Raw genomic sequence first — 23,868 nt, forward strand, 5'->3', positions numbered from 1 at the left:
TGGGCCGCGCCGCGCAGCGGTAACAGAAGCTAGCGGGTACATACATAGTGACTCATGCCCATGCCGACTCCGAGTCCTCGACTGACTCCCTCCCCGAGTCGTCAATAAAATTCCAGCTCTTCAACTTGGAATCATGTCTCAAAGCGAATCTCTGAAGGGCGTGCAAGCACTGCTTTTCGACGTCTTTGGAACCGTAGTGGATTGGCGGGAAAGCGTCTCCGAACAGCTCCGTACACGCACGGAAGGATCGATCTCTGAAGGTTGATTTCTGACTCCCAGGGCCAGGTTGCGTTCATGCCAATTGATTAAATCATGCCTTCATACCAACAGACTGGGTGGAATTTGCGGATGAATGGAGGAAGGGCTATTACAAGGGAGTGTACGCTGCACAGGCATTAGAGGATCGGAGTCTTGCTGAAAGACGTTATTCATCAGTCGGCGCGTCGCACAAGGCGGCGAAGGCCCTACTAACATCGATGTGATGCACAGAGAGGTCGCCGATCAGGATCGCACAATGTTCACTGTGATTGACGAAGGCGTTCTTGCAGATTCTCGATGAAATGTTGGATTCGCCGAGATGGAAACACTTGGCGTCGCGCTGGAATGACGACGAGCGGCAGGAGCTGGTCCTAATGTGGCACCGTTTGCATGGTTTGTGTCTCAGTCTCAGAGGCACTACCCTGATTTTTGATGGATTGGCATGTCAGGTTGGCCTGATGCCACCGAAGGTTTATACGCTTTGAAGAAGAAAGTTATCATCGGTGCTCTTTCCAACGGAAATATAAGGCTGTTGGTAGACATGGTACGCGGTGACGATACCCATCTCAGCTTGACAATATTCTCTGATGCAACACACGATCAGGCTAAGTATACCGAGCTCCCTTGGGACGTTGTGTACTCCGGTGAACTGCTGGGCTCTTACAAGCCGTTGGTACCGTCTTCTGTCTGCAGTCCATTCATTGAGGCGTCTGTTTAGCAACCCGAAAGTGTACCTCGGTGCCATGCAGCATCTATCGTTAGCGCCCAGCAGCTGCGCTATGGTGGCGGCTCACATCTACGACCTGCAGGCAGCGGCCGCCTGCGGTATGAAGACCGTCTACGTGCGTCGTTTATCAGAGGATCCCCTCGAAGTACGCGACCAAGTCAAGAGCAAGGCGAATGGGGGTGAAGTCGACGCGGTGGTTGACTCATTCATCGAGCTTGCTACCTTGCTGTCCAAGTGAATATTGCGCTTGAATCGTGCCGGCCATATGTACGTGTAAGTAATTGTATCTTTTAAAGACCCACATTAGATTCGAACTTGAAATGCTGGAGTTGAACAAGAGAGTTGCAAGGCACCAGTTGCAACGACGTAATCACGACTCAAGAGTACCTCTACCTGCGGTACTAATGTTTACTTTTGATCTATGCAGAAGGGATACTGACAACGGTCTTTTCACCCTTCCCTGAAGCACCTACCTCCGACGCGCTAACTTCTATATCTCCACTGTCATTGATCAAGAATTGAACCTCCAGTGTTGTTGTCCACCGTCCGTTGACCAATTTCGCCTCTTTTGCCACGAGCACCAAGGACGCAAGAAGATTTTCTTTCTCTATCGTCTTCTCCTTAACCTCAATCTCTGCCTCTTCCTCCTCGTCTTCCTCCGCCTCGTCTTCTTCACCCCTGGGTGGCTTAACGTTCTCGATTTTGATACCCTCTTTCACCTCCCAGACTTCGAAGCCTGCCCTTTTCTCTCTCTCGCCTTCGCCGAGATCCACGTCGAAGGTTACTACCCTTCTACAAGGCACAGGGGTCTCTCTCAGCACCGCAGGAATCCATTGCCCCCCGAGGGTCCCATCGCCAGCGCCTTCCTCAGGGAATAGCATCCCGATGGTCTTCGAAGTCGCCTTCGCCTGCGTCCACTTACTACCGCGGGTGAATGCTTTCTTCACCTCACGCTCCTCCTCCGTGCCCTCGGCAAGCAGCGCGAGCACCTTCGCCTGGAGCGCACACCCGCGAGCGAGAATCGTCGTCGGATCGCCCACGCCACCGCCCACGACGGTGCCTGTAGTAAATGGCGTCACGACCGTCCCCGTGAAGCTCTGCGCTAGCGCGTCGTCAAGCCCAGGAAGACTCGTGGAACCGCCAATGTACACGATCTCGTCGACATCGTATAGATCCAAGCCTGCAACGGCGACGAGCTCGCGCACGCGCGCGAGCACAGTCTCATATACAGAGCGCACCTCCATGTCGAAGCGCAGTCGCGTGATGCTGCCGGTGAAGTCGAGCCCATCCTTCAGCGACTCGACTGAGCAAGTCGCCGTGCCGGGCGACGCGGAGATCGTGCGCTTTGTGTGCTCGACCGCGAGTCGCAGCTTAGCCTCCGCACGCCGATCCTGTGCATCCCCCGCGGGACACACCACTAGCGGAGTCTTCGTCTTCTTGGTGAACTCTTTGGCGAAGTATTTCATCAATTTATTGTCGATCGCGTCCCCGCCCACGCTGTGGTCGGAGAGAGTCGCGAGCGAGTAGGCGAGGCCGTCTCGAATGGAGAGAAGGGATAGTTCCAGGCCCGATGAACCTAGGTCTACTAGGAGTTGTGTGCGGTCTGCTTTGAGGCCCTCTGCCGGAGGGCCGAAAGTGGTAGTGACAGCAGCGGCACCGGCCTCCTCGAGGAGCTGTAGGACATTAATACCTGCCTCCGCAGCCGCCTCTTCCAACGCGACTTTCTGCGCCTCCTCAAACCACGCGGGGACGCTGATGACCGCGCCCTGGACCTTCCTGCCCAGGAAATCTTCTGCTGACTGCACTAGAGACTTGAGGAATATTATAGTAACTTCGGACACAGTGAGGACGCGCTCGGCGGGTGTGGGCTCGGAGCGTGGCGTTGCAGCATGAGATGCAGCCGGTGTGTTGGATGCCGTAGTGCTTAGCGGTGTAGGGGAAGCTTGGAGAACCTGGACTTTATATGCAGGCACGTCTGGAAGGTCAGGATGCTGGATGACAGGTGCCGATACGGTTGGCTTGTTTGATGGGAGCTCAGAGAACCTATTCGAAAGGGACAAACTCATCAATACGATACTGGTGGAAATGACGAGGTGTGATGACTTTTTTCCAAGCAGATTTCGGAACCCGGTGATGGTATTCTGGGGATGTTTTATGAGTTGGTGCTTGGCCTGGTTGCCGACGTACTGTTGGTAGAAAAAATAAGTAGCGCATCGTATATTATCGGATAACGGACGCACCAACTCTTCGCCGTGGAACGCGAGGGTACATGCAATTTGACGCTCTCCATCTTCGTTAGCTATGCAGTCTGCGAGTCCTTCCTGAATTTAAGAAATGCAAGAATTATCTATCGTCTGCGCTACGCGGAAAGAACGAAATGTACCTTAGTGAGGACCGCGATGGACGCGTAGGAATTTCCAAAATTGATGCCCACCACGGTGGGGGCGGAAGAAACCTCGATGGGTGCATCTGCAGTGCCATTCGGAGTGGCCATGGTGGTGAAAGAAAGTAAAGATGTGAGGTGCTTGGTGCTGCAGCAAGAAATTCGATGCCACGTGCGATGATATGTCACGTGCCAGTGTGCACTTTGTGGGCGCCAACGTTAACTGCTTGAACGAACTTCACTCCACCGCAGTGTTCAGTATCAGGCTTCAATAATAGAGGCATTTCTTTTCAGTTCTCACATCTTTCGCCCAAAGCGTATTATAGTCTCCCAAAAAGACAAGCGACCAAACAGGTGCGATGGAGTGAAGGGGCGCCGAGCCCTGCGGCCAGAATTATACTGAACGTGAGCCGTGCAGGAATGTCGACCTGCACCCATCTTAGCGAGATCGCTCGCCTACAACGTCCTAAGGTCTCGGAGTCCGTGCACAGAGAAGAATGCACCCAGTGTTTTGACAATCAGGTGGCGTACGCTCGTGTTCACCGAAGACACTCTGATTGAATGGATTTTCGCAGGACCATCCGCTCGGGATCGACGTCTGCTTAATCTGCTTTAACGGAGGGTGTCTCGACAAGGACAGGCATCATGCGCGAACCCACTTCGAGAAATCTGGGCATGCATTCACCCTGAATGTGAAGCGCAAGCTGAAGCCCTCGGCCAATCGTGTGCGTTCTTTCTCCTTCTACTCCACATTTATTAACACTGCAATTGTTCAGTCAGAAGATGAGGAACCGCCTGCAAAAATAAAAAAGCTAGCGATCGTGGAAGAGCGCGATGAGGACAAGTACGAGTACAAAACTGTGATCAAGTGCTGGAAGTGCTACCCCCAGAACGGTCTCGAGATTCCAGACGCGTCGTTGGATCCCATCGTCAAGTCCCTCAGCGACGCCGTGATGCAGTCCCTGTCCTCTGCGCGCCAGTCTGAAGTCAAGGCCTGGGAAGAGGAGATCGTCCCCTGCGAGCACACGCTGACACTCCAGCAACTTTCCACCGAGCCTATTCCTGCTTCCGGTGCGCATGTTCGTACACTGTCTACACTTGTGGCACTAAAGTTCGACTGCAGGTCTTGCGCACTGCTCAAAATGCGACCTGAAGGAGAACCTGTGGCTCTGCCTGACTTGCGGTTCGCTCGGCTGCGGACGCCAGCAATACGGCGGCCTCGGCGGTAACGGACACGGTCTGCAGCACTACGAGGAGACTCAACACCCAGTGAGTGTCAAGCTTGGGACCATTACCCCGGAGGGTGGCGCAGGTACTTCTTCACTAGTTTTGTATCAAACTACGTGATACGATGACGTTACAGACATCTACTGCTATGTATGCAACGATGCGAAGCTGGATCCTGAGCTCGCCGCGCATCTCGCTGCGTTCGGAATCAACGTGCAGACCCAGACGAAGACGGAAAAATCGATGACGGAACTCGTAAGATACGCGCTTTCGGGCATCCACAGCGTGCACTGACGCGTCTCGCACTGCGCAGCAAATCGAGCACAACCTCAAGTTTGACTTCTCCCTGACGGGCGAAGACGGCAAAGCTCTCGAGCCCGTTTTCGGACCGGGCCTGACGGGGCTATCGAACCTCGGAAACAGCTGCTACATGGCATCGGTGATACAGACCGTGTTCTCCCTGCCGGCGTTCCAGGAGCGGTACTACCCCTCTGCGGCAGCACACTGGGCGACATGCAGGGAGGCGCTCCCTGCGAACTGCATTGACTGCCAGATGCACAAGCTAGCGGACGGGCTACTCTCTGGGCGTTACTCGCACCCTCGCCCGACACCCGCAGGCTCAGCAGTGCCAGTGCCCGACGCGTCCGAGCCGACACCCGTGTTCCAAGAGGGCGTGCGCCCTGCTGGATTCAAGGCGCTCATAGGCCGCGGGCACGAGGAGTTTGCGACGATGCGCCAGCAGGACTCGGAAGAGTTCTTTACGTATCTCCTTACGGTGCTCCGGCGGCACGCCAAGAAGACGCAGGTGCAGGCGCAGGAGCCGACGGAGGTGTTCCAGTTCGGAATGGAGCAGCGGTTGCAGTGCGGGGAGTGCAAGGGTGTAAGGTACAGGGTGGACCAGATGGACGTGGTAAGCGTACCGGTGCCCGTGAAGGAGTGTGGAAAGGATTCGGAAGGGAAGACTGTTTGGGAGGAGGTGGCATTGAAGCGGTGTTTGGATGTCTTGACCGGTACGGAGGCGCTCGAGTATACGTGTCCCGGGTGCCAGAAGAGTGTTGTTGCGACAAAGTGCGTGTTTTCTTTTCTCGGTTCGGTCTGTCCTGACGTATAACAGGCGATCAAAGTTTGCGACTTTCCCGCAGGTGCTCGTGGTTCATGCAAAAAAATTCCAGCTTGTCAACTGGGTTCCTTCGAAACTAGGTGGGAAATCCGTCTCGTCTCCCACTTCGATTTTCTGTCTAACTACTCCTCTTTCAGATATTCCAGTCGATGTATCGGATGCGTTGCAGCTTGACGAGTATCTGGGTGGTGGCCTCCAACCTGGCGAGACGGTGCTTCCGGACGATAAAGCAGGTTCGTCTCATACAAATGGTACTGCAGCTACCGAATATTAAGACACCTCAAACAGCTGCACCCGCATTGCCCCAATTCAACGAAGCGGCTATGGGTCAGTTGGAAGCCATGGGTTTCCCCACTATTCGATGCCAGAAGGCGCTACTTGCGACAGGGAACAACGACGCAGAAGCTGCCATGAACTGGCTCTTCGAGCACATGGAGGAACCTGGTATGTAACAGCCCTAGCTCGTCGTCGGGTTCTGCCCATTGGCTAACGTTTTCCCGCAGACATCGATGTACCGATTGCAGTTGGGGGTGCGGCACCAGAAGTATCACCGGAGCAGATCAGCATGCTGGTGGAGATGGGGTTCACGCACGCACAGGCCCGCAAGGCGCTTCGCCAGACGGTGCGTCAGCTGCTGGACTACTTGCGCCCCGACCCACACTGACTAGGACACAGGGCGACGACGCGGAGCGTGCGGTAGAGTGGCTATTCTCTCATCCTGACGATAGCGGCGAGGACGCACCTCCGGGCTCCGTGAGCGGGGGCCCCAAGCCGTCTGCACCCGGGGGCTCAGCGGTGCTGCCGGCCAAATATGCGCTGAAGGCGTTCATCTCGCACAAGGGCCCGTCAGTGCATTCTGGGCATTACGTCGCGCACATCCGCGTGGGCGACTCGTGGGTGCTGTTCAATGACGAGAAGGTGGTCAAAGCGGACGCGGAGAGCGTGCGGGAGCTCAAGAAGATGGCGTACTTGTACGTCTATGAGAGGGTGTAGGCGGACTTGTCTGTTAGCTGCAGGCGGACTATACATGATACGATGCAAAACATGTAAACTCGCAAGCCGTAGATGTGTGTGCCCAGTTTTACGTTGGGGAATTAGCCGACGCGCGCATGTTTCTGAAGGCGGTTAGTACTAGTACTATGTAGTCATTTACAGCGTTGTTACAGCGGTTCTATCAAGCGCAGAAAGTCTATCCCGATTTGTAACCCCGACGCTTATTTTCGACGGTCGCTGCCTCTTAGCCATCTTACGCCTTTTTTCATCCCTCTCTTCACATCTTCCCGTAAACCATGTCCGACCACTTTCCAATCAGCCAAGTCGACCCTACCGCACCGACTCCCCAAAACACCCCTCTCACCCACGCACCCATCGCTGCGGGGCTCTCGCGTCCCACTGTGCCCGACATTAGTGAAGACCAGGAGGCAGAGGAGGAGGAGGCGTCCCCCACTGCCTCGGCTATGCAGCACGCGATGCTCGGGATGGTACAAGGCAAGCTCGCGGGGCTCGTCGGCAAGAGCTCGGGCTACATTGAGAGTCTCCCGAATGACGTGAAGCGGAACATCGAGGCTCTCAAGGGCGTGCAGGTCAAGCAGATTGAGCTCCAGAACAAGTACAAGCGCGAGTGTCTCGAGCTCGAGAAGAAGGTATGTGTCGCTCTGCGGCCCCAACTGCGTGCGATTGCCCGATCCCAGCCAGATGCTCACCTCGTTCGTCTTCGTCGTGCAGTATCTTGAGTTGCAGGTTCCTCTGTACGACCGCCGCCTCGCGATCATCACTGGCGCTTCGCAACCCACCGCGGAGGAGATTGATACTGGCGAGCAGGAGTCGCTGAAGGACGACCCAGACCACACTCTGCTTCCCAAGGATGTGGCCCCCTCGACGAGCGGCATCCCTGAGTTCTGGCTCACTGCACTTAGGAATCATGTCGGTCTCTCCGACATCATTACCGACCGCGATGCGGCTGCGCTCAAGCACTTGGTTGACATCCGCCTGTCATACCTTCCCGCAAGCGACCCCAAGCCTGGCTTCAAACTTCTCTTCATCTTCCGCCCCAACGAGTTCTTTGAGAACGAAATTCTTGAAAAGACCTATCTCTATCAAGAAGAGGTAGGTTACTCGGGTGATTTCATGTATGATCGTGCGATCGGTACCGAGATCAAGTGGAAAGAGGATAAGGACTTGACGAAGGAGTTCGAGATCAAGAAGCAGCGGAACAAGAGTGAGTAACATAACACTGCGATGAAAAGAGTGCGTTCCCTGATTTTAAAAATGGTAGATACGAATCGCACGCGTCTCATCCGCAAGGCCCGCCCAGCGGACTCATTCTTCAACTTCTTCTCACCTCCAGTTCCCCCCGATGATGATACGGAACTGGAAGATGAGGAGCTGAACGAGCTGGAAGAGAAACTTGAGGTTGACTACCAAATCGGCGAGGACATCAAGGAGAAGGTTCGTCCCCATCACCGCTTTTAGTCTTCCACTACCTTCCGCTCACCGTAGTGATTCGTACGTCCGCAGGTCATCCCTCGTGCCGTAGACTTCTTCACCGGCAAGGCACTAGAATACGAGGACATTGATGACGACGACGATTTCGAAGATATCGAAGATGACGAAGAGGACGACGATGATGACGACCGCTTCGAGGAGGATGAGGTGCATACATCCACTCTCCCGCTCTCTCAGTGTACTGACGCACCAACTTCAGGACTCTGACGAGGACGACCTTCCGGGAAGGAGACGCGCTCCACCCAAGGGCCGTGGGGCGGGGGCAACCACGACGAACGTAAATCCGGAGGAGTGCAAGCAGCAGTGATTCAAAGTGTCGCGATGCCATCAATCGCCAAATCTTCGCTGGCAATCCTACGCCTTCCCTTGGTATGGAGAAATAAAGCTTGTTTCGCTCACTGACGGTTCTAAACACAAGACATAATTCTGCACTGCCCCTACTCTTATGTCATGTATTCTGAAAGTGCTTTGTTCATTACGTAATTCACGTATAATGCTGAAGTACTTCGTCAAGATAGTACGTAAGTACGCAAAAGTAAAATATCTCGCCACATGGTGTCTACACTGAGCGGGAGTCGAACCCGCGCCGCTTGCTAATGCATATATGTATACCCGTGGACGAATGAATGGAAGGCAAGCATGATACCGTTTCACCATCAGTGTACTCATCATACTGAGTATAATCAACATCTACAGCCTTGGTAAATTTTGACTAAGTAGAGGAACGGAAGATAAACCAAACCAATGCGCAACCACTAATGGCAGATACATCATCCCATGGTAGCTGTTTTAGCTAAATGAAGCGCCTCAGCAATAACAAACCCAATGTCATCCCCGACAGCCTGTATATCCACCTCCCCTACCGCATCCGCATCCGCATCGACCCCGTCATTCCCCTCCATCATCGCATGACCCGCGTCCCCCAACAACTCCACGTTCCCGACACCCTCGTGCCACGGCGAGCATGAGCGGTGGCCTCCGCGCAGCCTGAGTGCGGTCACGTCCCCCACATACGCGCGCACTCCCGGTGAGACGACCCCTGCATCAGAATCCGACTTGGGCAGCAAACGCCAGTGAGGCTGCGGCTTCCCAACGTATACTCTACGACGACCCGATGGGGCTCGAGACGCGGCCGAGGGGCCCAAGACGATCCCGCTGCTGTTGCCGAGGAAACCGGGCCCGACGCGCTCGCCGTGCATGCCGTACACCGTCCCCCAGAACGCGCCCTGCGGCGCCGTCCACTTGTATTCGGGCGGGGGAGTCGGCGTCGGCGTCAACACCCGCGCGGGAGCGGGTGCGCCATCCGCGTCTGTGAAACCTGCTCTGGCGGGCCCGCGCCGGGCAGAGACGTATGGCACGCCGCGCTTCCTGCAGCACACGTCGCAGTTGCACATGTCCAGGCAACGCGGGCAGGTGAAGGACACAGCGTCGGCGTCAAAGATGATCTCGGGGTATCTGTACGACCGAAGCAAATGTAGAAGATTATTTTCATCAGCGATGCAGCCAGAAAGTGGGTAATCGAGGAGCAGCAACACGCACCGTTTAGAGATGCACACATGGCAGTACAACGATCCGCACACTTGGTCGTTCCGAATAGCAGTACATCGCATTTTTGGATGGGGCGCGCTACGCCGGCAATGGTGACAGGTAATCGTTGTTCTCGCCGCGTTTACGGGGGGCCCTACGCGGGTGATCGCCGCATCTATGAGAGGCCCTACGCGTGTGATTACCTGCTTCGGCTGGCCCGCATCGTCGTTGTCCGAGTCGAGCGACGAGAGCGAAGACAAAGAGGCAGGCGCAGGGCTTATCGACTGCGTGGCGAGGACACGGGCACTGGGTTTCCGCACGCGTTTCCCAGACACGATCTCCTCATCGAATATTGACTTGCTAGGGATCATCTCGAAAACGACATGAGGCTTCGGCCGCGGCGGAGCTTTGGGCTTCGGATTTGGTGGCGCCTTGGGCTTCAAGGGAGACTTGGCCTTCGCACTGGTTTTGGGTTTCACATCTCGTGCCGGCTTGTACTCGTCGTCCAAGGAATCCACCACCACAATCACATCGAGCTCGTGCTCGGAGGCCCATGAATTCTCTGAAGGAGGCTTCGGGCGAGTTCGGGCGCTGGGTGCCTTGGCCTTGTCCCTCGCAGGGAGACGGGACGGCCCCGCAACAGGACTCATAGACACCTCAAGGCGCCGATGCGCAGCCGGAGGCGGAGACGGCGTACTGCTGGGTGAATAGTGCTGGACCTCGAACGGAGGCATGGGCGGGGCACCGAGCAGCGACGGGTCGATCGTACCGTCCCCGAATCCAAATCCATGATCCGCGTCCGGACTCATGTCCATGTCCACATCGTGTGACGCCCCGCCGAGCATCCATGGCCCGACGGTGCCAGAGCTGAAGCCGAGGAAGCTGTCGGGGAACGCATCGATGGGGCCAGGGTGAAACAGCATGTCGTTCTGGGCGTCGCGCGTCTTCTCATGGAGGTCAAAGCTGAGCCCGCCAAGCGGCACCGTGTTGCCCACGGCGTTTGGCGCCGGCGGCAGCATGGGCGAGGTGAGCCGGCTCTGTGGGGTGCTCGCGTTCGCGGTGTCAGGAGTGATACCGGGCGTGGGCACCCCTGAGGAAACAGCGGGAAGACGTTCTTCGTCAAATAAGCTCTCGCACCCGCGATCCGCGTCGGCGGGTGCTTTCCGCATGGGCGATGCAGCGGGCTCGCGCAGCTGCATGCTACTGAGGACCATGCTGATGTCTTTATGCAGATGCCGAAGCGCGACACAGACGCCGCCAGGCGTCGAGTAGATCTCATCCTCGACATTAATCTGGTAGTTTGGGACCAGCGTAGCAAAAACATCGACGTGGAAGTCTGCGGGGCGGTGGGGAGCTTCGGCCCTTGGCTTTTTGCGCTGCGCCTGTGAGTTAGACGGGCAGCCGCGCTTGCGTTTCAGCGGGGGTGCCGAGGCTGATGCAGACGCTGGTGGTACCGGGGCAGGAGTAGTAGCAGCCTGGAGGAATGCGAACTCGGACGCCGACTTGTACGATTCCTTGGTCACGCCAGGTGGCAGAGGTGGGACGAACACATATGCACGATTCGTGCGAGTGGGCTGACGGGTTGGAACCACCAATGGCACGGGAGGAGAGCTTTCCAAGGTGCTGAGCGGACTTAGTGAGCATGGTAGCTACGCACCACTTGAGTTAACGTGAAGAGCATAAATATGCAAGTACAAGACTCACGATGCGTGTCGCCGGAGGTGTTTGCGGTACAGATCCGTGAACTGCGCTTATTGGCGCAACGCCCGCACGGTTAATCGACATGTCTGAGTCTCGTACTGCATCTTCAGTGACTAGCGCGTCTGTAGGGTCGCATCCTGCAGATGAAATCTCGTCCACGATCAAGTCCGCGGCGTCCACGTCATAGGATAAGATCGGTAGATCGCGCACGATTGAGCTCGCTGTGTTGTTCGACGAGCCTGCACCAAGGAAAAAGCCAAGTGGCTGCGGATTGTGTGGAGAGACGACGTGCACCGGCGACAACATGTCCTCAGATTCTATCGGCACCGATACGTCCATTTCCGCGAAGCTGGACTTGGGGAAGATGGGTTCAGAGCTCACCCCTTGCACTTCCGTAGAATTTTGAGCCACATCCGGTATTGAATCATCGTCACTATCGATATTCGGTGTACGACGCTCGTCGGTAGCTGTCGAAATTTCCATTGCAATATTGTCGGCATCCTCGGTGGTAGCTGTCGAAATCTCCATCAGAATATTCTCCGCCTCCATAATGTGGCCGTGCGGCGCTTCCACCAACACATTGCTAGTTGGATCTTCCAGCGCTGACCGCCGCTCCGACAGTGTCTGCTCATCGACCTCCTGGGCGCCTGCATCCTGCCGCGACCCACCCGAATGTTTTGACTCCGAAACCACACCCGCATCCACACCTCCATCTTCGTAACCGACCGCACCTCGCTCCGAGGTGTGTGGGACGAGAAAGTGCACGGCAGCGTCGATGAACGCGACCGCGGCGTCCTCCGCATCGGCAGCCTCATCAGGGTCGTCCGACAGCTGCATGTCGGCCGTGCCATCGTCCGAGTGCGCGGCAGGGCTAGCGAGCGACGCGAATGGTGCAGGGAGTTGGTCCAACGAACAGGTCGCTGGTGTCGGCGTCTGCACTCTATGGACATCGTCCGGCCCTGCCATGACGATGTCGCCCGGCGCGTCAGGTTGTGCGCCGAACGCCCATTCTTGGTCGAATGACGGATACTTCAGAGAAGAAAGTGCGTGAATAAAGCCAAGCGGGTGACGAGAGGAGCGACGCACCTCCAGATCTGCAACCTGCTCGCTGTCCTGAAGCTCCTCCCGACGGATTTGGCTCGCGCTCGCGACATCGTGGAGAGCAGGGGTGGATGCCACTAGGACATCCGCTGTGACGGAAAGGGAACCGGGGGAGTACGTGTCGGAGGGCAGACGCGTCGTGACGACGGCCTGAGACGTGGAAGTCAGTGACGTAGTATTGTATTGCGATCGCGCGCGCGAGGGAGACGCCTGGGGAGCGGGTGATAGAGCGTCAGGTAGCTCTATGAGGTGCCGGACCTCTGACGAAGATCGCTGGTCCAACCATGGTTATCGCAAATCGCAATGCAGGGAGAGGCTTGGTACATACCTGGTGGACATAGGTCGGCCTGTGTGGGCCGGAGAGTCCACGGGGCATGTTGTTACCCGGACGAAATTCGCTCTGCGGAGAGGCTTGGAGCACGGCGCGAGGGTGAGGATTGGACATCTGCGTGAACCGTCAGACGAGGCGGAAGGAGGATGGGCGGCGGTTGCAGGTCACCAAACAGCCCGAACGCAGGATATGCAAAGAACGAGAGAGCAAGGTGACGCACCGGACTGTGCATCTGCACGGACGTGTCTGGCACCGATGCGATGGTCTTCGACCGCGCGTAGACAGACGCAGTCATATTCGTATCGTTGTCCGCGGTAGGTAACGAGTTCGACAGGGGATGATTGAATAGTTCGGGCACGGCAACTGCGTCTGCGCCGGGAACGTACGGACTCTGTTTAACTGCAGGGGCGGATTTGTCTGGATCGGATGAGACACGCTCTGCTGAGATTGAGCTCTGCATTGGATATAAGACGAGTCAAAGAGGACGGCGGACAAGACTGACCGGCACCTCTGAATCTGACTCGTACGACAGGAGCATCGCGGCGACGTCGGTGCTGTCACGGTCATCTGACGACGGGGGCTTATATCGCGGGCTACTGCAAGCGACAGACGATGGCGTACGCATGGCGGGCGCAGGGCGTGTATTGCTCGTGTGTTGATGAGAAGAGGGGGGTAGGCGGAGAGGAAGAGGAAGCGTTATCGTCGTTGTCGCAGCTGACGGCGCCGTTGTTGCCAATGCCGCTGGTGGTAGTGATGGTGGTGGTGATGGAGGGGTGCGCTGGCGATAGTGACGGTCGAGAGAGCCGTCCCAGTTGGCAAGCTCTGAATAAATCGGCATTTTTCGAAATAAATCATGAACCAAGCGCGTAAGCGCCCAGTCGCGTCGGCGTTGTTACTCCCTCTCCCGCGATCCCGTAGCCTAGGGAGGCGCGCGTCTTTGATCGACCTTTGCGCTCGTTACGGGATATGTTTGACTTTACTCTGGTGTAACTATTCGACTCATAGATGACAGAGAAAGTCTGGATTTACTGGACAGGTCGTTCCTACTACCCTCGATAGAGTGGCCTACATCTGGGACTCGGAACCATCGACAAAATCAAAGCCTAACTCTACTACCAAAATCGAAGATGATTGGGCGGCTGCCACAGGGAATTCTCTACCCTAAGTACCACGTTAGTTGCTTTAGATCCTCTAACCAGGCCGAAGTAGCAAGGACGAGTTAAATACTCCTCCACGGATCACCGTATAGAACAGAAGCCAGGGAATAGGTCCGTTGTCCTTGGCCGACACGTAGTGTCCGTAATCACACCGTAATGTGAATGATGGACCGGAGATAGGTGGAACCGCCGCGACCGTATACAGTGGGTCTTTTAGTTTGTTTTTCCGTCACCTGGTACTCTTTACTGTAATTATTTGCCAGGCAGGCAATAACAGCGATGACCTGGAGATTTCCCAGCGCCATCCCAGAAAGATTTCACAGCGAATACCTGTTCGTCCTCTTTTGTGCCCCAGGACAACAGAAAGTTCCTAACGTCACGCAAAAATCGTCGATTGCTACAACGAAGAAGCACAGATTGTCGAAGCCAGCTTTTTGTAGTTACAGGTTGGACACAAGCACTTCTATGACATGTTTTCTTATTTTGAAAACTGCCGACGGCCTTCACGAGTGCAAGCGGTGGGTGCCCGAATAATGTGTATGAAATATCTTGTTTCAGCCATTGTACTTCTGGACGAACACATCCAGCCTAATTTTCGGAGGAGCCATGGAGCGACGTTTCTTTCCCACTCATATCCATTGATGACGCTGAAGTTCTCTCGCAGTCGGATGCGACCGAGCGATACTCACCGCCATCGCTGCTGCCAGTGCAAGCAAGCGCTCGTTGAAGGCTGATTCCAGTCGGCGATTCTTCGTCATGGCAATGTACCTTACGGTATATCTGTGTCCAGAGAGGTGTATTGTCGGAAGCGAATTTCATAGGTCCAGCAGTGCCAGTGCATTTCACGTCCCTCGCATCCATCAGAGGATAGCAGGTAAATATCATGAAAAGACTTTACCTTCAAGATCGTTACGCAGACTCACCTACGCGAATGTACAGTTGCTGTAATGGGCGAGTCTAGCAACAATCATACATCTTTACCTATCCATCTACAACTCACATGAAGCCAACCCCCTTCCTGGTGTCCTTAATTTGGTGGATTAATTGGCTTGCATTCTAGAACGCATACTTCCAGCGCGAAGAGTCCTGCGCCGCGTACCAGGTCGCACTCGCTGATATGTAAGCTCTCGAATTTCTGCTACCCAAACACCCCTTGTCTGAAGGGCCTCGGGAATTGCGGTCACTCCACCAGGCAGGTGCGTCGTGTAAATCTTCATAAGGCGAGATTTGGGTTCGTCGCACCCTCACTGACTCTCAAATACATAAGCTCTGAGAGGCGATTTCCCTGAATCTCTTCGGGCTGCAATAACTGTTTGACTTCCAGTACTTCCGCCTCTTCCGTCTTTGTCTTCCTCGCTTATGCGTTTCGACCAAGCTTTTCAAGACATTTTCTGTTGTCGGACTGCTTCGCGAGCGCCAGGTACGACAGGCGTCTTAGCCATAAGTAATACTACGATCGATATGACTGTTCAGTGCTGCTGGGCACGTCTCTGACGCATGTAATAATACATGCACCCATTCGAACTGCTGCCTCCAAACAATTCCGGTTCCGTGCATGCGAAGTACGAAGCAACCAATGTTTTGGCGCGCGCGCCCGGCGCTTGGCTACAAATTCCAGCTCGTGGCGGGGAGACTTTTTCTGGACTTTGGAGTTGATGTTGCCATGACTGACCGCTACCAAGACGTTGACCCACCCATCAGTCGGCTGTCTTCGATCACTCTACCAACGACCCCAGTGCTTCCTCCAGATTCAGATCTGACGAACTTGTTGTCTGACTCCTTATCTGTGACGACTATCAACAGTGACTATCGAGTTTATCCTCTCAAAGATCCTGGCTCGAGTAGCGAGTTTCTGACTGATTCGAGTTCCCACTGGAACCGGACGTCACGCCACACTGCGGAGACCTCTTCTGACTTCCCGGAGGCGATTGCAGATATCAACAAGCAAGGGTACGTAGACACCTTGTACTTTATCCTGTTTTTGAATGCCGACACCCTTGTCAAAGTACAATCCACCAACTGATACATCAAGAAACTCACTATCTTCGTAGTCTCGATGCCATTAAATTTGTGGGTATTCGTCGCATACTATTGTAGAGAGCTGTATCATTAACGTATTTACTTCCCAGATTTTCGATGAAACACTGCGGCAGGCAAGACCGCTTGACATGCCACCGAGTGAATGGAACGTATTCATCGAACAGACCATCGGCAATGTCCTTCGGCTCAGCACATGCAGTCGCAAACTTCTCGAGACACTGCACACGCGAGTGCGGTCCCTGGGACCGCTAATTGACGGTGTAGGCGAGATATTCATAAATATGCAGGCTGAACTCGATGGTGCATACAGCACTTACATCGAACACTTACCCGTTATGATCCGGAACACGAATTACATGGATGAAAATGTAGGGTTCCACCGGTTCATTTTGGTATGTCAGGTCATGCCTGTCGGTTGATTGTGTGTATAGCACGGATCTCATCATTCACTGTAGCTATATACAGAAGAGTACTTTGACCTCCAACACCTTCTGGACCAGCCCAGCGAACAACTTGGAAAGTATGCTATCACCCTTGCTGCTCTGCGCAGTGCCAACATGGACAACATCGTGGAGGCTGATAATTTGTCGCTGGCTATTCAACGTATGGAGAGGCTGCAGACAGCTGCACGGTTGTGTAAACGTGAGGTCCAACGTCAATCGTTAGTTCCCTCATGACTATCGTGGCATGCGTACACTAACATGTGTCCAGTCTCATCTTCGAGTTGATACGCGGAGAGATAGATTATGTGAGGGATCTTGAAAGTTTCAATACGGTGCGTTCCTTGCATTGCGATCACTATTGTTTGTGAAACGGTTTGCGACCTAATACAGATTTACGTCGCACCACTGCGTCATGCGGATCCTCCAATTATACCAAAGGAGAGAGAGACTCAGTTCATCCAGGACGTCTTCCACAATTTCGCCGAACTGTACATGCATCATTCAAAGATGCTGAGCGAATTCTTCAGGATCCAGCGTGAACAACAACATCTGATCCGCAGCATCGCGAAAGAGGTGTATGATGCGGTTCTACATTTTCGTGACGCGTATCTGGACTACCTTCTGAATTACCCGTTCGCTGAATACCATATTGACTACGAGGCTGCAAGAAACAGTGCTTTTCGAGCTTTCAATGAGGTGATTTAGTTCTTGACGGACATATTCTGGACAAATATCATCCTAACGTCACATCACCAATTTGAAGGAATGCCTCCGGCACCCCGACGCTCGTGAGCTCTCTATGAAGAATATGTTAAACCGCCCATCACTCAGGCTATTCCGATATTGGCTTCTTCTTGAGGCCATGCTACAAGAGACGCCTCAAGGCCACGAGGACCATGACATAATTCCTCGAGCGATGGAGATCATTCAGACCCTTTACGATGAGACTGAAGCAGGTGTTGAATTAGCGAAGAAGAAGGTCGAAATGTGGCACTATTGTGCTAATATAATCATCAAGTCAGGCGAGCCTAATGTGAGTGAGCTGTTCGTCTTCCAACAAATGCTGATATCAAGTGTTAGGGCCTGGACCTAATGAATGAGGAGCGTTCTCTCCTCCATTCGGGACAATTGATCTTGCAACAAGACCGGTCTATTTTTGAGCGAGGTCATGCTTCTACAAACCTACATGTCCTCCTCTTTGACCACTATCGTACGTCTCACACTAGTATCTCTGTTGTTATCTGACTGGATTCATAGTTGTGATGACGGAGCCGAAGGAGCAAGACATGATCACGAAATACCATGTATACCGTCGGGTGCGCCGCAAATTCCTTTCCCACAACTTAGACTGATTTATATCAGCCAATACCTGTAGACCTCTTGACATTGACTATTGGCAATGGCCCACCTACATATCCAAGAGGTCCCACCGTGCTTCTATTCCTCCGATCAGAAAGTGACACAAGGCGCTCCCGCGAGTCCGCTTTGCTGCAGAACCAATTGATCGAACCGTTCACGGTATATCTGGGTACTATTGGTCATAGGGGCAAACCAGACGTGTCGTATACCTTTTTCACTTCGTCTCTGCCTGCTCGTGATGAATGGAGACAAAAGCTGCAACAAGTTGCCTGTCCGACGAAAATCTTTAAGATCAAGTCCTTAGGTCTTCACGAAGCCACTGCACTAAATGCGGGTCATGATTCCACGATTCCATCTCTCGAGGATAGGGCTTACAATATTGTGGGCAAAATTTCCTGCTCTGTGAAGTTTGGTGGGTATTACGCACGTCGCACTAATGAACATCATCCACTGAACCGTTTTGCAACAGCACTGTCCGATGGTGGAACAATAGTCATTGTTGGAGGTAGTAATGGTCTATATTTAAGATTCCTCGATGATTCGCCTGGTAGGTTACCAGCATGATGACAGTTAATCCCTCTTGACTCATCTTCTCGCAGCTCATTACCGTGTACTACATCTAAGACTTGTCACCCAGTGCGCAATGCTCGAAAAGGACGGTATATTGCTGGTTCTCGCAGAAAAGGTTCGCACTCAGATTATTTCTCTGTTGGCCTAGGCATATGACTATGTACTCTTCAGTCTCTATTTGCCTACGAGATGGACATGTTGGCGCTGGCCCTATCATCTTCTAGGACCGCTGAACAGTCGGCGTCACTACCGCGACAACAACTGAATGGAGATACGAGTGGAGATAGAAATGTGCAATTCTTCAGCGTGGGGAAACTCAACGGTCGTACACTCGTTATCTACTCCGCGCAAGGACAAGGGGTAAGTGCTGTGACCGCTCTTCACCGCACTGTTATACTTCACTTTTACAGGAAAGTCACTTTGTGATGCTACAGCCGATTGTAGGCACGGATAGGGTAAGACTTAAGAGATCACCTACGGCGTATAGATCCCAGATTACTCCTCTTTCTCGATATACACTGTGGTTCGAACGGTATAAAGTATGCATCACTTTTCCTAGGAACATTATCCTATAAGCTCTCAATTTGTACATCAGACATTCACACTGCCGCTTGACTCCTTCGATATCCTTTTCCTGAGGTCTGTTATCGTCATACTCTGCTCGAAGGGGCTCCGTATCGTGGACCCTGAAGAGTGCGTGCACGGTTGTTATGCCGTCTGTAATTGACTAATCTGAACCCCGGTTTTGTAGCCTTAAGGAAGCGACAATGCCGACGCGCGGTGCTCCTCCTCCGAATGATGAAAGTGCAAACATGAGCACAGACATCTCAACCGTGGACAGGTTCTTACGACTGGGTTTTAGAAACTCCAATACAACGACGAACGTCCAAAAACACAATGACCCGCGTCTGCAGATGATATATAAGAGGTGTGAAACATGCCGACCTTTGGGTATATTCCGCACACAAGACGGACGATTCATGTTATGTTTCGACGGTACAATCCCAACTTTGTCCATACGATGTACTCTCTCACTCCTCCCCTAGAATTTGGGCTGTTCGTCGATAGTGGTGGAAGAGTGGGCCTCTCAGCTCAAATGATAGAGTGGGAGGCGACCGCGGAGCGTACGGCCTTCCACCCGCCCTATGTCCTTTTGTTCAACTCCAGATTCATCGAGATTCGACATGTTGAGACTGGTAACCTCATGCAGGTTATCCTTGGTGACGACATGCGATGTATCTGCGATGGTCGTAGCGGGGCGAATGTCACTACCTCCTCTGTACTTGGCCCTGAAGGTTGGCATGAAGGCCCATCACAGGATTCCCGGGTGCATGTTGTGATGCGAGCTCCTCGGCTGGACACAGGGCCTGATTGTATATTTGAATTAATCCCTACCATCCCGTTGTTCCTCCCCAAATCCACTCCGCTACTCGATTCCACTCTGCTGGCAGCAATGAAGTAGAGGATTGCAGGTATCATGAACAGCTTTCATTATTAGTAGCGTAATCTGCAGCTGTTGGAACAGTGGACGAAGGGATTACACCAGGAGATAGAGTCCAATAGGTTTGGCGCGAGCTACTGTACATTATTGAACTCAGTCGTCGTCCGACACTCATTCTCCGGCAGGAACTTGCACAACAGACTTCACTTGTAAACGCAAAGCCAAAATCAATCCCGATTCAACAATGTCCTAATGCTATAACTAGTGTACAATGATATTGAACTCAACCACTTTTCCTGCCTACTTTTTCCTCTTCCCCGCAGACAAATCAGCACTGTCAATCCACTTCTTCGGCACGCCCTTGGCGATAAGCAGATCCGTCACAATTTTGACCTGCTTGCCCTGCACCATGACCTCCATGTCCGAAATTTTGCCCGCCACAGGGGATACTGAAACATAACCAGGGGCGGTCAGATGGACGAGCGAATGCGCAGAGGTTCACCTACCTGAGGTCGAACTGGCACAAATCCTGCGCAGTTCGTTCGCAAGGTCATCCGCGACGAGGGAGAATGGCTCGAAGCCGGTGACGAGCGTGCACGCTTTCCGGCCCTGGCGCACCTTCATGACGACTGAAATCGGCTTGAGTTGGCCTTTCCTGTAACGAGCGAAACGAGCGAGGGTCAATATTACGAACCTACCTGAAAGATAGATGCCTACTTCCGGATGATATCAGCGCCCCCCACGCGTATCTCATACCAGCTCTGCATGCTGTCCTTAATCCGACCAAAGACTTCATCACGCTTCATGAACTCGATGGTATCCTCATTCTTCCTGACGATCGCAGAATGGAGAGCGGCGTCTTCGCTGACGTTGACATACTGTTGTTCCTGAGCATTGACTAAATTCTTAGATGATATGTACGTATCGAAGATCCTCTTGACGTCCGGAAGTGTGTACAGCTCTGACGTGCTGCCAGCAGTATCAGTCGTAAGCACGCACAGTGCACCCGGGAGGGGAGAAATTACTCACTCCTTCTGCGCCGCGACAAACCACGCGACGGTACTCCCGAATGGTTTCCAAAACTCCGTCACATGAATCTCGGCCCTCCTCTTTTCTTCTGCATCCTTCTTCCGGCGTTCGCGATCTTCTGCGTTCTGTACCATAGTTTCGACGTCCTTCGCGGTGCGGTGTAGGTGATGCCCAGCAACGGCGGGATGATTTGGGAAAACGGCTGGGATGACGTCAGCCCGTAGGGACGCAACAGACATGGTGGACTCACCAGCGACGACGACGTCACCGCCCTTGGCATCCTTGAGCTTGACGAGGCCTTCCTTCGCCGAAGCTTTCAGAAACACCTTGACGGACTTGTACGTCGAATGCTTGACATCAATCGCGTCTGATGGTATTTAAATTATTAAGTTCTTCGGTGCAGCTGCGAGAGACACGCACCTGTTGTGGAACCGAGAACATGTGCTGCTCTTGCTGGGAGAACGTACGAGCTCCAGAAAGCAGACGCAGAGATTGGGAACACAGATGAAGGAGCGGCGGAGAGGGTCGTAGACAGAGCCTGCAGCAGTGCTTCTCGTAGGCAGTTTGAAACCTCTGGCGGCGGTGCAAGTAACAATATGTATGAGCCCATCATGTGGCACATAACATGATGGAGGAAGACCCGTGAGACCAACCTTCTGCTGTTAATGAGGAAAACGTTTCGACCGCTGGGGGCTCGTCGCCCTCCGGAAGACTTGCAGAGGGCTCCGTTGATGAGTGATCGTCCGCCACGAGTTGCCTAGTGACAACTTTTCTCTCGCCTACGGAGGGCTCATCTTGAGCCTCGTCTTCTCCAGAATCTGAGTACGAGCCATCCAAGCCCAATGGCGGCTCCCCGACTTCAATTACTCTCGCCTCTGGCACGTCCATCTTCTTGCTCACCCCCATGTCCCACAGGAAGTCTTTCCACGTCTGCAGGACGTATACGGCCTTGCCTTTGGAGTCCTTTTCTAGCGCTTGCTTCAGCGCATCGCTAGACATGGCCATGCGTCCTACGGCAATCGGAAAACCGATCTTGTCGCGGTGGAACTGCGTGATGGACACGAGTTGATCAGGGGTCAACGAAGATGAATACTGGACGACTTGGATATCGGTCAACCCTGGCAAACGCGCCACGCGAGGATGTGTTTACCTCCTGGAATCATCAAGTCTGCTCCGCCCACGAGTTTAGGGATCACGGCCGAGGGAGTGGAGAGTATCGGCAGTAGTGCGGGTTGTTTCCATAACGTGTACACTGCGAACAGGGCATCAGATGCGCTTTCGGTCGGCTAAAACCATTGAGTGAGCAACTCACCTGTCGGAACAAGGTCATCGGAGCCCTTCCCGATCGTGAACCACAGAGGATCGCCTTCCGGCGAGATGTACGCTACCTGCAATATCACTCCTCCATCGCGTCGGGCATAGACGGAGAAGAAAAACGCTCACACCCGGTTCGTTCAAGTGCGTACTAAACTTCTGAGAGAGCAGTCCCTCGGGCACAAGAGGATCTCCGTCTTCCGGCGCGAGGTGATCGAAGGACTGCAGTACTCGCTGCTTCAATTTCCTCCGGTCTGAACTTCGCAGAGGTGCTAAAAAGAGACCGTAATGGTGGTACAAAATCATACCAACTTCTCGATAAATAGACGTACCCGAGGTTTTGAGATCCGCTAACGGTTTCTTGAACATGGTATAAACGCCGCAAGGTCTAGTCACACTTCAGTTGAGGTCTTGAACCGATTCACTGCCGTGTCCTAGGGCAATTAAGCCGGTTTACCCCAATCTGCCAGAACAACCTTCGACACAGGTATGACCCTATTATACTACACAGTCGAGAAACCACAACGGATCTAGAGGCTGAATGGCATACATGCTGCAGAGTATCGGCGCCTATTATTCCACAGCTTTGTGCTGACTAAGCCTCCCATGAACTTAGGCGCCCTCCACTGGGGGCAAAAGTGGATGTTCTGCCTTGGAACAGTGTCTGAACATCCAAGGAACAGATTATGTTTTTGGACATGTCACATGTTCTGAACATGATAAGGAACATCTAATATGTCTCGCACAATGTTCTATTGGAGAGCATGCTGGAGACATGTTGCATGTACCATTCTGGAACATATAATATGTCTCACACAATGTCTCATTGGAGAATGTCCTGCAGACTTGCTGCATGTTTCATTCTGGAACATTTATTATTTTGCTACTATATTCTGGGCTTATCTCTTGATGCAATATGCTCTGTATAATAAGGATTTCCCATGGCCAAACACATTACATTTCTGGCTGCCGTTAATCTTCAGAACATTGTGAGAAGATGTTAAGTGCTCCTACTCCAAACATACAAGATGTCCTGGGCACCAAGAACATTTGCAGCACATGTAAAATTTTAGTAAAATTTTAGTATGTATCATACATGTACTGCAGATGTTCTTGGTGGTCAGGACATCTTGTATGTTTGGAGTAGGAGCACTTAACATCTTCTCACAATGTTCTGAAGATTAACGGCAGCCAGAAATGTAATGTGTTTGGCCATGGGAAATCCTTATTATACAGAGCATATTGCATCAAGAGATAAGCCCAGAATATAGTAGCAAAATAATAAATGTTCCAGAATGAAACATGCAGCAAGTCTGCAGGACATTCTCCAATGAGACATTGTGTGAGACATATTATATGTTCCAGAATGGTACATGCAACATGTCTCCAGCATGCTCTCCAATAGAACATTGTGCGAGACATATTAGATGTTCCTTATCATGTTCAGAACATGTGACATGTCCAAAAACGTAATCTGTTCCTTGGATGTTCAGACACTGTTCCAAGGCAGAACATCCACTTTTGCCTCCAGTGCTCTCAAGTTCAAGTTCAACTCGTTCTAACTGTTGTTCAACGATGCCAGCGCTCCGACTTCGTCAAACGTCATGGTACGTATCGTCTGCGCACAGTCTTCAT

At 53.1% G+C, this 23,868-nt stretch overlaps 7 protein-coding genes and 1 non-coding gene across 8 annotated transcripts; 4 read left to right on the top strand and 4 right to left on the bottom strand.

The window, feature by feature from the left end:
- Positions 1–133: 133 nt before the first annotated feature.
- SCP_0116380 (haloacid dehalogenase) lies at positions 134–1,223 on the top strand (the record flags this gene model as incomplete). The annotated part of the gene is made up of 7 exons (XM_027753859.1): positions 134–260; positions 331–379; positions 436–493; positions 549–651; positions 708–802; positions 863–927; positions 977–1,223. The coding sequence occupies 7 exons, from the start codon at positions 134–136 to the stop codon at positions 1,221–1,223; spliced, it is 744 nt and encodes a 247-aa protein (XP_027609660.1).
- A 181-nt stretch (positions 1,224–1,404) lies between these two features.
- On the bottom strand, positions 1,405–3,479 carry SCP_0116390 (Heat shock protein 70 homolog; the record flags this gene model as incomplete). The annotated part of the gene is made up of 4 exons (XM_027753860.1): positions 1,405–3,028; positions 3,089–3,171; positions 3,226–3,306; positions 3,369–3,479. 4 exons carry the CDS (start codon positions 3,477–3,479, stop codon positions 1,405–1,407), a joined length of 1,899 nt encoding a protein of 632 aa, XP_027609661.1.
- A 309-nt stretch (positions 3,480–3,788) lies between these two features.
- On the top strand, positions 3,789–6,708 carry SCP_0116400 (Ubiquitin carboxyl-terminal hydrolase 14; the record flags this gene model as incomplete). Its single annotated transcript, XM_027753861.1, has 11 exons — positions 3,789–3,890; positions 3,944–4,093; positions 4,145–4,439; positions 4,492–4,680; positions 4,732–4,850; positions 4,909–5,663; positions 5,710–5,795; positions 5,853–5,948; positions 6,004–6,159; positions 6,219–6,337; positions 6,391–6,708. 11 exons carry the CDS (start codon positions 3,789–3,791, stop codon positions 6,706–6,708), a joined length of 2,385 nt encoding a protein of 794 aa, XP_027609662.1.
- A 296-nt stretch (positions 6,709–7,004) lies between these two features.
- On the top strand, positions 7,005–8,527 carry SCP_0116410 (Putative nucleosome assembly protein; the record flags this gene model as incomplete). The annotated part of the gene is made up of 5 exons (XM_027753862.1): positions 7,005–7,358; positions 7,441–7,933; positions 7,991–8,163; positions 8,233–8,367; positions 8,420–8,527. 5 exons carry the CDS (start codon positions 7,005–7,007, stop codon positions 8,525–8,527), a joined length of 1,263 nt encoding a protein of 420 aa, XP_027609663.1.
- Positions 8,528–8,780: 253 nt separating this feature from the next.
- SCP_t0116420 lies at positions 8,781–8,883 on the bottom strand. The gene is made up of 2 exons: positions 8,848–8,883; positions 8,781–8,815 (listed from the first exon to the last, which is right to left on the bottom strand). It is a non-coding gene; the product is annotated as a tRNA-Gly (tRNA).
- Positions 8,884–8,990: 107 nt separating this feature from the next.
- Positions 8,991–13,718, bottom strand: SCP_0116430 (hypothetical protein; the record flags this gene model as incomplete). Its single annotated transcript, XM_027753863.1, has 8 exons — positions 8,991–9,675; positions 9,760–11,396; positions 11,452–12,477; positions 12,535–12,822; positions 12,878–12,994; positions 13,101–13,334; positions 13,383–13,447; positions 13,502–13,718. 8 exons carry the CDS (start codon positions 13,716–13,718, stop codon positions 8,991–8,993), a joined length of 4,269 nt encoding a protein of 1,422 aa, XP_027609664.1.
- A 1,895-nt stretch (positions 13,719–15,613) lies between these two features.
- SCP_0116440 (Dbl domain-containing protein) lies at positions 15,614–19,911 on the top strand (the record flags this gene model as incomplete). Its single annotated transcript, XM_027753864.1, has 17 exons — positions 15,614–15,987; positions 16,044–16,107; positions 16,167–16,469; positions 16,533–16,738; positions 16,789–16,852; positions 16,911–17,216; positions 17,284–17,553; positions 17,601–17,730; positions 17,778–17,836; positions 17,883–18,291; positions 18,349–18,426; positions 18,479–18,564; positions 18,621–18,809; positions 18,860–18,988; positions 19,045–19,142; positions 19,201–19,445; positions 19,496–19,911. 17 exons carry the CDS (start codon positions 15,614–15,616, stop codon positions 19,909–19,911), a joined length of 3,426 nt encoding a protein of 1,141 aa, XP_027609665.1.
- Positions 19,912–20,190: 279 nt separating this feature from the next.
- On the bottom strand, positions 20,191–22,602 carry SCP_0116450 (hypothetical protein; the record flags this gene model as incomplete). The annotated part of the gene is made up of 11 exons (XM_027753865.1): positions 20,191–20,339; positions 20,397–20,545; positions 20,608–20,859; positions 20,920–21,121; positions 21,170–21,286; positions 21,340–21,492; positions 21,573–22,019; positions 22,070–22,171; positions 22,232–22,307; positions 22,363–22,505; positions 22,566–22,602. The coding sequence occupies 11 exons, from the start codon at positions 22,600–22,602 to the stop codon at positions 20,191–20,193; spliced, it is 1,827 nt and encodes a 608-aa protein (XP_027609666.1).
- Between the last annotated feature and the right edge of the window lie 1,266 nt (positions 22,603–23,868).

The sequence above is a fragment of the Sparassis crispa genome, assembly GCF_003851025.1.
Source record: "Sparassis crispa DNA, contig_000000F, whole genome shotgun sequence".
NCBI lineage: Eukaryota > Fungi > Basidiomycota > Agaricomycetes > Polyporales > Sparassidaceae > Sparassis > Sparassis crispa.